The sequence below is a fragment of the Lepidochelys kempii genome, chromosome 9, assembly GCF_965140285.1.
Source record: "Lepidochelys kempii isolate rLepKem1 chromosome 9, rLepKem1.hap1, whole genome shotgun sequence".
In the NCBI taxonomy this organism is placed as follows: Eukaryota; Metazoa; Chordata; order Testudines; family Cheloniidae; genus Lepidochelys; species Lepidochelys kempii.
The window spans coordinates 61,902,597-61,913,737 of record NC_136388.1 but is presented as its reverse complement, the minus strand read 5'-3'; the positions used below and the strand labels follow the sequence as shown (position 1 = coordinate 61,913,737).

At 45.7% G+C, this 11,141-nt stretch overlaps 1 protein-coding gene across 1 annotated transcript; it reads right to left on the bottom strand.

Annotated features, from left to right (window-relative positions):
- Positions 1-3,914: 3,914 nt before the first annotated feature.
- Positions 3,915-9,659, bottom strand: LOC140916816 (cis-aconitate decarboxylase). Its single transcript, XM_073358703.2, has 4 exons — positions 9,393-9,659; positions 7,600-7,692; positions 7,017-7,222; positions 3,915-5,479 (listed from the first exon to the last, which is right to left on the bottom strand). Exons 1-4 carry the CDS (start codon positions 9,657-9,659, stop codon positions 4,561-4,563), a joined length of 1,485 nt encoding a protein of 494 aa, XP_073214804.2. The 3' UTR covers positions 3,915-4,560.
- Positions 9,660-11,141: the final 1,482 nt, after the last annotated feature.

Sequence of the window (11,141 nt, the reverse complement as noted above, 5' to 3'; positions counted from 1 at the left end):
AAGGACGTATTCAGTGCAGCGGCGTTTGGACGAAAAAGCCACTGCTGCACAATTCACGCTGTTACCGACACAGAGTGCCCGAGGCAAGCAACAGCTGGGTTCGTTGCCCGGTGTGCGTCGCGCCAATGACCACAACGGGGTGGAGAAGCAGAGAGATTTATTTGGAGCTTCAAACAGGGCGCAGGGAGACTGAGCTGTCTCAAATCCTGCAGCAGTGCAGCAGATTCCAGTATACATTTTATACCTTTTCCTATTTCACTACACAAGCTTATGCAACCAATTACCTGTTGCCCCATACAATACCGTAGCCAATCAGCTAAAGCAGCCAGTTGTGTTTTTCCTCAGTAGCTTTGCCTGAGCCTTGCCTTATTTGGTCCTATTTGTTACTGGTTTTTGCTAAACATTTCTGCCTTATCTATCTGTTTCCCAGGCCGAAGCTGGCCTTGGCTGGCGAGCCGTGTGCAAACCTGTCTGTGCGCTAGCTTCCTCAGTGTTATGCAGGATCACAGACAGTTCAAGGAGCAAAGGGGCCTTGGTTTATCCGGGCCTAGAGCAGGAGGGCTTCCTCAACACTCGTGGTCTTCCACCCTCCCGAGTTACCTAGTGTAGTGCCCAGTGTCCCCAACAACGCTGAGGCTGCTGGAGACACAAGAAACCAGCCAGAAAGACATGTGCCCATTCTGGCCCGTTAGCAGTGCCCTGCCAGATCTGCCATAAACACAAGTTCAGAAGCCTGACCCAGTCACCTTGCATCAAACAGCCTTGGCCCATGGGAATCCATGCTCGCTTTTGCCTGAGGTTGTCAAGCATCTCCCTGGAGCAAGAGGAACCTGGACAAAGTGTCTTCATAATCACCAATGCTTGCCATGGGTATAGCTGGCTGGAGAATGATAATTCTGTTTCATGACAACGTCTGAGGTTTCAACATTTGTTTCCATTCCACACTGCAACAAAACTAGGCCCAGTTGAACATTTGATGGAATTGTGTTGAAATGACCATTTTTGGATTGAAAAGGTAAGGTTTTGGATTCAGGTTTCTGGGTCTCTCTCTCTCTCTGGAAGTGACCGAAATCCACCCTGAACCTCAGAAACCTTCCCATCAAAAACGTCATTAAAAACAGTACAGCTCTACAAAAAGACGCAGCTTTGACAAAGGTAAAATGTTGCAACCAGCACCAGTCACAGGCCTTCTTACAGCCATATCAGCCCAGACTGATCACAATAGGGATCTTAAAGGCACAAGGCAGCACCTAGGGGTGTGTATGTACTATATATACCCACTCCTGATGCCCCTTTAACCACGTGTCTCACTTACACATCTCTCACTACAATGCCTTTTTATTTTCCTCTCTGCTTCATATTCCTCCTGTTCATACATAATTGGAGATACTTTCACTCTCATCCCTTACTTTCTGCTTGCTTGATCCTGTGGAAACCTAGCCACTTGTTTCTGGTAGTGCAAAACAGCCTATCTGAGACACAGTGATATTTTAGTCACCAATGTAGGATCATCAACTCTAATGTGTGGCATTAGTGTTGTGAATGTTCATGGAAGTGGTCACATGGTGAATTGTAAAGTTCTCTATGGGTTCAGGAGTCATCCATCCAGGAGACAGAAACAAGACCATGTGACTTAGTTGACCAGTCACATAGTGTGAATTATTATAGAATTATGAATAGCAAAGACTCAAAGTAACAGTCACAGGGTGAAAATTACCCCTAATGCATATGGCTAGCACAAAGCCTATGGGCTACTTGAGGGGAGGGGGGGAATCAAACATGTTAGCAAATAGAACCAGGTGCTAATTTTCATGAATGCATTGTTCTCTGCATACAGTTCCCCCAGCTAAAAAACTCAGAGGCTCAAAAGGTTGTGTGTTTGTTTTTAAAGGAAGCATTAAAAAAAACAATTAATATTTACGGGAAATCTCTACAGAGCTCCGCAGAATTGGATGGGAGTTGCTGGCTTTCACAATCTTGCCGGGTTCACCCTCTTACATGACACTAAAATTGTAAATATTAACAATTCAGAGCCTTATCTTCAGCCAGTGTGAGCCAGCATCTCTCCTTTGTAGTCAGTGGAGATATGCCAATATACATCACCCTGCACCTGGCCAGAGCTCAATTCTGTGCCTTCCCCAGGTTTTGTTGGCTTCTTGGTAACTACTGAGCAAGAGATTAATTTGTTACCAGCTGTGATCCCCCTAACAAGAGCATGAGGACAGTCTATTGCCATCTTCAGAATAGCTTCAGGGTTTTAAACCACTGTGTGCCCATCAGCAGAAGGAAGCAGAAAATGAATTACAACTTACAGCAAATAAATGTCCAACTTAACTGAGTTTTATTATGGGTGAGGATTGTTATTTTGTTTGGGTTAATGTTTGCTTAGCAGTGGCTTTGAACGTGTAATCAATGTGAATATCTGGGTGATTTTGCTGTAATATCTGAAACTTTTCTGGTAAGCTAAGATAGGCATTTAACCAAATAAATTCCTTCATCTGGCATGGAAGGGCACTAATTTTAAACCAACTGTATTATAGACAAACTCTTGGCAATTTATTGGAGATCATATTTGGCCACTGTCAGATCTCAGTGACTCAGTGACAAGTGTCAGTCTTGTCATCTGGACACTTCAGCCTGTACTTGACAACAGAGATATATAGTTTCTCAACAGATAAACATAGGCCAAATCCTCAGCTGTTTTAAATCAATGTAACATCATTGGGGTAGCTATGCTGAGAGGATCTGGCCCATGAGATTCTAACATATGGACCAATGATTGATCTCAGTGTCAGATTCCTAGCTTGCCCTCTTGCAGAATTATGTGCGTTGTACTGCCCCAGCCGTGGGTGTGGCCAACCATTTATTATAAAAGCCGTTATATGCTTGTATAACTAAGACCCTACTTAACCTGCGAAATTGCAGAAATTGTGGATTCTGCAATATTAGACAGCAGGGGAACCCGCTCTCAGCCCCAGGTGGCCAACCGCGGGAAAATCACTGGAAAGGAATCATGTAAATAAGGTCTATTATTACTTTTCTGCCATTTTCCATGGCTTGTCTGCAACTGAGCTGCAGGGTTTGTGACAAGCACCCCACGATTCAAGCAGGCCATTATTTAGAAGTATTCAGAATAAAGCAAGGGTTCTTTGTGATGAATCCCTTGTAGCAATAAATCTTTCTGCAAATAAGCTTGTACTTCGAGTCTTTATTTTGAATAAACAAAATTGTATAAACAAAATGACATATAACAGTCTAGATTAGCAGCAATGTAGACAGTTGAAAAACAAATTAGTGGCGGTGAAATTCTTTGTTTCCATGAAATCCCCCCCGTGCTGGCAAAAGCACCAGTTTGGAACCAGCCCATGTCCTGAACTACAGCAGAGAATCTAGCTCTGTCAAAATCTTAGGTCTGCTAAACAACATCATCACCAAGTAATAATATGCTGAACAGGTAATTTCATCCAAGTGATATCAAATGTGCCTGCATGAAGAGCATATTGGAAACATGTAACATTAATCAATAATCCCATGTCTGTTCAATAAGCATGTTGTATACATTGTATATTCCTATATCTCCGTATATAAAGAGTGGTGTATGTCTTACCATACAGCATATAACAGTAACCAGAAACAATGCAAGATTGTTCAATCAAAGTTTAAATCATCATACATGACATTGATCGATAGATTTACAGATCATTTGTTGGGTCTAGAATACCTGGCTGTTGACCCTAATGCTGCCATATTTTCTGTTTGATCAGCGGAACTAACTAATAATGATCTAAAAGATGACTGGAAGAGCAGAGGTGAACATTAAGAGAAGTGTAAGAACATAAGAAAGGCCATACTGGGTCAGACCTATGGTCTATCTAGTCCAGTATCCTGTCTTCTGACAGTGGCCAATGCCAGGTGCCCCAGAAGGAATGAACAGAACAGGTAAGTGATCCGTCCCCTGTTGCTCATTCCCAGCTTCTGGCAACAGAGACTAGGGACACCATCCCTGCCCATCCTGGCTAATAGCCATTGATGGACTTATCCTCCATGAACTTATCTAGTTCTTTTTTGAACCCTGTTATAGTCTTGGCCTTCAGAACATCCTGTGGCAGAGTTCCACAGGTTGACTGTGCAGGTGTACATTAAGATAAGCACAAATTTTGGTGTTGAGAATCCTCACTGACTAGGATAGCATTCTGAACTGAAAGAAGTTTTAATTACTCTTTTGGGGGAAAAATACTCTGCCCCTATTGGGAACACTGGTTCACAGATATCCCAGAATGCATCATTCTTGGAGATCAGTGAGACTTCTGGGTATTTGTAATGGAATGTTCTGGGATACCTTCAGCAAATCAAGCAGCACCAAGTATTCATTAAAACTTATTTCTCTTACACACACACACACTCTTTCACAGCCTGGCTAACGGGGTTATTAGGCACTGAAATCTGTGTTTGGACTTCATTTTTGCTCTGCAGTTCACTTTGAATGATAGAAAGATTCTGTCCTTGAAAGAAGGGAATTAGTGTTCCAATGTGATGATGCTTCACTCAAACATCTTGCTCTTACAGGCTGGAGGCCAGCTGGGAGCTGTCTGGCAGGTTCTCCAGGTTGTCCACTGTCGTGATGATGCTGTTCACCTTGTCCTCTGGGAGCACGTGAGACGCATTGGATTGGAATTTCTTCAGGAGCGATTCTCTGCTTAGGGGCTTCCTCCAGTGCCCATAGAAAGTGTCACATCTGCCAGTCAGCACATCTCCATTCTCCAGGACCAGTGCTACCTCCCCATACATCTTGTCGAAGTTGGCTACGTTGTCTTCAGGGTGCTCCACCAGCACCTTGTCCAGCAGCTCTGTCAGCTCCTGCCGATGGAGGCAGCCATCAGTGAAGGAGTTGAGGCCCACCTCGCCATCCAGCAGGGCAGTGCAGGCATTGAACTGGAAGGAGTGTCGAGCCTGGTGCTCAGACTCTGGGAAGGGCCTGTTGATGTACTTGGACACCGGGATCCTCAGAAGAATGGCACGGATCAGAGAGGGAGAGAAGGAGCCGGAATAGTTGATGAGCAAGTTTCTGACTGATGCGGCAGCATCCACAATCCAGTGCATCCCTAGGTGGGCTGGGAAACGTTTGAAAGCAACGTCTTGCTTCTCCAAGAGGAACTCGTGGCTGTTTGCTGGCAGGGGCAGCAGTTTAGGCTGATAGTCACCATAGAACGCACTGAATCCAGAACACCCGGGGATGTCATCCAGGATGAGGGGGCTGGCCTCCATCCCCCGAGCAGCCAGAAGTGCCGCTTCCAACCCCAGGCGGGTGGCATTGCCGATATGCAGGGGCTTGGCTTGGGTGGCTGCATTTGCCATGGGTGCTCCTGCTAGGGAGGCAGCAATTGCTAAGGCATGAGCACACTGGGTCACATTCAGAGAGAGGAGCTTTGCTGTGGCGGCTGCGCTGCCCATGGTGCCCACCACAGAGGGAGGATGGAACCTGAAAGGGAAACCCCAGCAATGATCTGGAAAGCCCTGCCTGCATCTTGCATAGGAAGCCCCCAAGTGCCACTGAAGGGCATGCCCATGGCACCAAGGCCATTGCAAAACAGCGGGCCAGACCCTCCGCTGGTGTAAGCCGTTACTCCACTGACACTGATGCTGATTTACTATGGGAGGGGGAAAACACCAGAGTGAGCCTAGGCATCCCGTTTTTGCTTTGAGTCATAAGAATCTAAATACGTAGGGCCTGATTCCCCGCTGTCTGGCACCGGCTATCATCGCTCACACCAGTGCACAGTGGATGTCAGATGCTTCTGTTCTGATCTGGTGACGTTTCACACCCACGCTGGGCAGGTGCCAATGACGACACATGGGAGGAGACCAAGCCCCTGCTATCTCATGGTGGATGTGAGTGAGTTGGCAGGACAGATCTACTCTGACAGAATCTCTGAAAACATTAAACAACAACAACAAAAACGAGGAGTCCTTGTGGCACCTTAGAGACTTACAAATTTATTTGGGCATAAGCTTTCGTGGGTTAGAACAACGGACAGGCAAACTATAGTGAATGGAGTGTGATTTCACCGTGACCTCGTGTTTGTTCCTCAAAACTAGTTAGCTAGCACTTGCCCCATCACAGAGGACTATAGTGAGGTCATCAGAGGTCATTAAGGTGCAACACTGGATTAATGATGCCTAACCACCAGCAAGTGTGTGGGCCAGACCATGAGTCCTTACTCAGTGTCAGCAGTTTGACTGCACTGGGAGTTGTTATTGATCAAGGATTTGGACCTAAATTTGTAGAATTCTCACTGACTCCTTTTATAAGCCCGCTAGCCCTTGTTCCACACACTGTAGATATTGATTAAAGTAGATCTGGGGTGAAATTTTCACCCCAAACTTCTTTTCAGAAAAAAAAATGCAGATTCAATGACACCAAAACGTTTTGCAAATTTGTGTTTTTTGCCAATTTTTTTTAACAAAATGAACAAAGTCAAAAAATTCAAAATATTTGTATTGTTTGAATTGAAATGACTTTTAGTTTCCTTTAATTTTATTTTTTAAAATATTCAACAAATGTTTAAAAAATGGTCAACACAGAAATGAATCTTTCCAGTTTTGTCAAAGCAAAATGTTTCATTCAACCTAAAACCAAAACACAACTGACTTTTTGATCAGCAGAAAATTTCAAAAATGTTTGGTTTTGGGCTGACCTGAAAAGAATTTTTTCCAATTTTTCAAAATCACCAACTAACTGAAAACTCTGTTAGTCGTGCAGACCTATAGACAAGAGGACTCTTTATCAGACTGTCATTTACTCTGAGAGAGACTGGCTGTTTGGGGCTAGTGTCTCGCTTTAGCAGATTCCTGAAGAGTTTAATAAGGTAGCCCCTAGACTGCAGTGCTAAGTGAATCACACATAGGATGGGTCTGGCTCTACTCCAGAATTTCTGATTTAATTTTCTCTGCCGCATGCTAAGTCTTGCTAAGCTGCACTGCCCTGTGCCCTGTTTACTGAAGCACGATAGATTTACCTCTTAGGAATATTGTGAGCCTCCGTGGAGAAACGCATAAGCCTTCCTTGCACCTCAATGCCCACATTGAACGCTAGCAAGAAGTCCAGGCCATTAGGTTTGGAGCTTGGAGGTAGCATCTGTGAAGCTGCTAGAAGAGCGGGCAGTACAGCCCCTGAGGGGTGAGTGGCAGGGTGCCAGGTGTCATCAAAGTCCATAGAGTGAGCCTGGCACAGGGGAGAGGCAACAGCCAGGTGAAAATCATGTTTGTACAGCACCTAGCATAATGGAGTCCAGGTCTATGACTGGGGCTCCCAGGTGTAACCACAATACACATGCAGCTTCTAATATTAATAATGAATCTCATAACAACATCCCTGGGTTATTGGTGCTCACTGGCACTGTGATAAAAGCGCCACTGACAGGAATGCAGAGCAGAGACACATGAACTTTCACCTCTCCTGGTCCCAGTCACAAAAGGCCCACACCTCAGTCACATGACGGGCCAGTACCAGTGTTTGCTGTTTCAGGTACATCAGGGGGTGTGGCTATCCCAAAGCATTCTGTACCATTAAACAGCCTCTTCTGGAAGAGAAAGCCTTACCGCAACTCCATTAGTGAAGGCAGCCAGGGCAGGGGACAGCTTTAACCCTTTCCTGCCATAGACAGAGCTAACGGCATTTGAAGCATACAGCTGCTGTGGAAGGGAGAGAGTCCAGTAAGAGAGAGCAGGGCACGGTTGCGTTCTGAGAGTAGTAACCTAAAGCAGTTGTGCTGCCTTGGTGCTATTTTCACCCCATGGGATTCCAGGCAACGGGTACCTCTCAGATACACAGAGTGTCATCGTAATACAAACACAATAAAATTTCAGTTAAAGGGCTTAGCTACTTCTCCCTTTACACTAACCTGAACATCTGAAAGTACGTGGCTAGCGAAGGAATTTGCTACCAGTTTATGCAGGGAAGCCTGTAGCCGGGGTGGGACTCACCCCTGCGGCGCCTCCTCCTGGTCGTCCAGGGAAATAGTGTTTCCAGCCTCCGGAGCGCTCTCTGCAGACTGGTGTCCCACTTGCCGCTGGGCTCCGAGTCCCTCCCGGACCCTGGTGCCCCTTTTATGCTGGGGTGCTGCCCCCTGGCAGTACCCCCACAGATCTGGGTCTCCCCATCCCCGGGGAACCCCCACCCTCTATCCCCGCCTCGCCTCAGTCTTTGGCTACTGTCAGTCACCATCTAGCCCCTGCTCCCTGGGGCGGACTGCAGTATAATTGCCACTCATCATCGGCAAGGAGGGTCTGGACAAGCTGCTTCTGCCTACCCTTGGGCTGTCCTCTGCAATCCCAGAACCCTTTTCCGAGGCCTTCATCAAGGCCTGCAGCCTGGGGGTTTCTCAGGCCAGAGCTCCCCAGCTCCTCTGGCCTTGCCCCAGCCCTGCTCCACTTTAGGTACGCTGCTCAGCTCTGAGCAGTCAGGCCCCTCCCTCTCAACATCTAGAGAGAGACTGTGTCCTCCTGGCCCACTAGCCTCTTATAAAGACCAGCTGGGCCCTGACTGGGGCAAGGCCAGTGGTGAGCTGGAGCCAGTTCGCACGAACCGGTTGTTAAATTTTGAAGCCGGTTTAGAACCGGTTGTTAAAAGAGTGGGCAAACTCCAGCCTGCGGGACCGTCCTGTCCGGCCCGCCTGAGGTCTCGGCTGGGGAGCTCCCCTGAGAATCCCTTTTTAAATTTTACTCACCTGGCAGCGCTCCGGGTCTTCGGTGGCACTTTGGCGGCGGGTCCGTCACTCGCTCTGGGTCTTCGGCGGCACTTCAGCGGCGGGTCCTTCAGTGCCGCCGAAGACCCGGAGCGACTGAAGGAACTGGTTCCTCAGCTTTTGGCAGCTCATCACTGGGCGTGGCTGCAGCTGTGGCTATCTCCCCAATCAGCCAAGGCTTGCTGCTTTCCCTAACAGCAGCCCTCTCGCAGCCTCGGGCCTCTGCCAGGGCTGATTTCAAGCCTTTCAGGGCAGGAGCAGGTAACCATCCCGCTACAAAGTCAAAAACAACAATGGCTCTTTCCAGTCACTGATCTCTAGGAATATAATTTCAGCCAGCGCTTCCTGTTTTCTCCCTCCCAGTGTTACTTGGTGCTGTTCTGTACAGAAGAGCTGTGATACATTTGTTGGCAGCAAGAGCTTTGGTGTCAGCTCTCAGCATTTGCCAGGGGAATGCACTCATGATTGTGACTTTGTGCATTGAAAGCAAAATTCACCCTGCTGCAAGGGCTATGCATGATTACATCCTACTTACGCCATAAAATAAGAGACTGAAGCACTGCATTGACTTTGTGCTGGTTCTCTGCCCATGGAGCACAGCAGTACCATATTAATGGCAACAAGGGCATGGTTGGGTATTGCCCCTACCTGACAATACCGCAGGGCAATATTGAACACACGAGTTGTGCTGCCCACGAGGCCAACCCCAATGCTGTCAAGGATCATCCTCTTGCTCCGGTGACGAACAACTTCAGACAGATGCTCTGGCCGGACTCCATGGATGAAGGATGCAAAGCTGCTGGTCACAGTCTCCTCTGCAGCACTACTCTCCAGCACTGTGGGGATAGGTAGAAAGAGGCAAGGATCAGCCAAGTTGCGGGACAGGATCCAAAGGGTTAATACGTAGGGCCCCATTGTGCCACCCCTGCTCCCATGAACTAGTAACCTGCTTGTCAAAGAGTCCTATTGTTTTGAATGGACCTGCTCAGGGAGTGAGTCGCTACTTAATGTGAGCGAATGTGGCTGAACCTACGTAGCCCTTGTTTTGAGAGGAAGGATTGTCTAGTGGTAAGGAGGTAAGCCTAGGAGTTAGGAGACCTAGCTTGTGTTTCTGCCCTGTGTGACCTTCAGCAAGTCACTTAGAAGCTCTGTGCTTCAGTTTCCCGTGTGTAAAATAAGGATAACAGCATTGCCCTCCCTCCCCAGGGTTAGGAGGATAAAAATTTTAGAGATTGAGATTAATACAATATTCAATGTATTATATATGCAAACTTACTATTATATTGAAAGTAATATTTTATTTTAAAATTGTAGGGATTTTATTTTGAAATACTGAAATTTAATATTTTAATATAAGATGAAAGTCAAAATGAAATGGATCTAAACAAGAAAGTCAAAATGAAACATTTCAACATTATTTAAATGAATTGAAAATTTCATCAAGATTGATACGTTCCCATAAAACATTTGGATTTTGACAAAATTGCATTTTTCGACTGAATCCTGTTCTGTCAAAATGTTTTTGAGCAGCTCTAATGAGGAGTAAAGTCACATTTGAAACTTTCACTTTCAAATATCATGGCAACTGACCCACAATTTGTCTAAAAATGTGTATGAGTCTCACTCAGGTCCGGAGGCTCATATTCCACTTGTGAAGACAGCTGTGAGTCTCATCAGTGATTCATACATTTACAGAGATTGTATAAAACATTGCAATATGACCCTACCACATGCAGCAGTTTGCAAACCTCTGCCTTACAAATTTGTATCTCCTCCATATATCTAGAGTACATCCCATGCATGGTACAAATAAAGCATCAGTTCATTAAAGGGCAGGGAAGCAATGATGCACAGCAACGCTGTAGATATAACAGAAAAGGTATGACTGCAGCTGCATTTCAGCAGAAATTTCTGACAGCTTCCTTCACCACAGGGTAATTCAGTGTAAAGTAATATCTATATACCCGCACATCAATATATAAATATTGACAGCAGCTTTCCCCCCCCCCATCTGTGATATGCGCTCTTTAAAAACAAGAGGTTAATAAAAAGGCCTTATAGCTTAGACTTGGCTAGAGTCAATGGTTGTGCATGGATTATTTTTAATTACTGTATTTTTTTATTTAGTCACTTTCTTTGATCAACATTTGTTACATCTAGTGTAAACATGAAAAAGGTAAAATGACCAACTATGAGAATCTCTAGGACTTAAAAAAAATAAAATCTATACAGCAAAATTCTGCTCTCTGACATTAGTGCAGGAACTCTGGATTTATACCACTGTAGCTGGGACTAGAACAACAGCAGCATACAGTGCATAGGCCCACACAGTGAATTATTCTAAACAATTTTAATAACTAGCCCTAGATTAAATATTTAATAAATGACAATGCAGGT

Excerpts from the sequence above, each read along its gene's own strand:
- LOC140916816 (XM_073358703.2), bottom strand. The coding sequence starts at position 9,659 with ATGGGGCCCTACGTATTAACCCTTTGGATCCTGTCCCGCAACTTGGCT. Across the intron at positions 7,693-9,392 it reads TTGCCCTGCGGTATTGTCAG|CAGCTGTATGCTTCAAATGC; the intron begins GTAGGGGCAATA and ends TCCCTTCCACAG. Across the intron at positions 7,223-7,599 it reads CCTTCACTAATGGAGTTGCG|GCTCACTCTATGGACTTTGA; the intron begins GTAAGGCTTTCT and ends CCCCTGTGCCAG.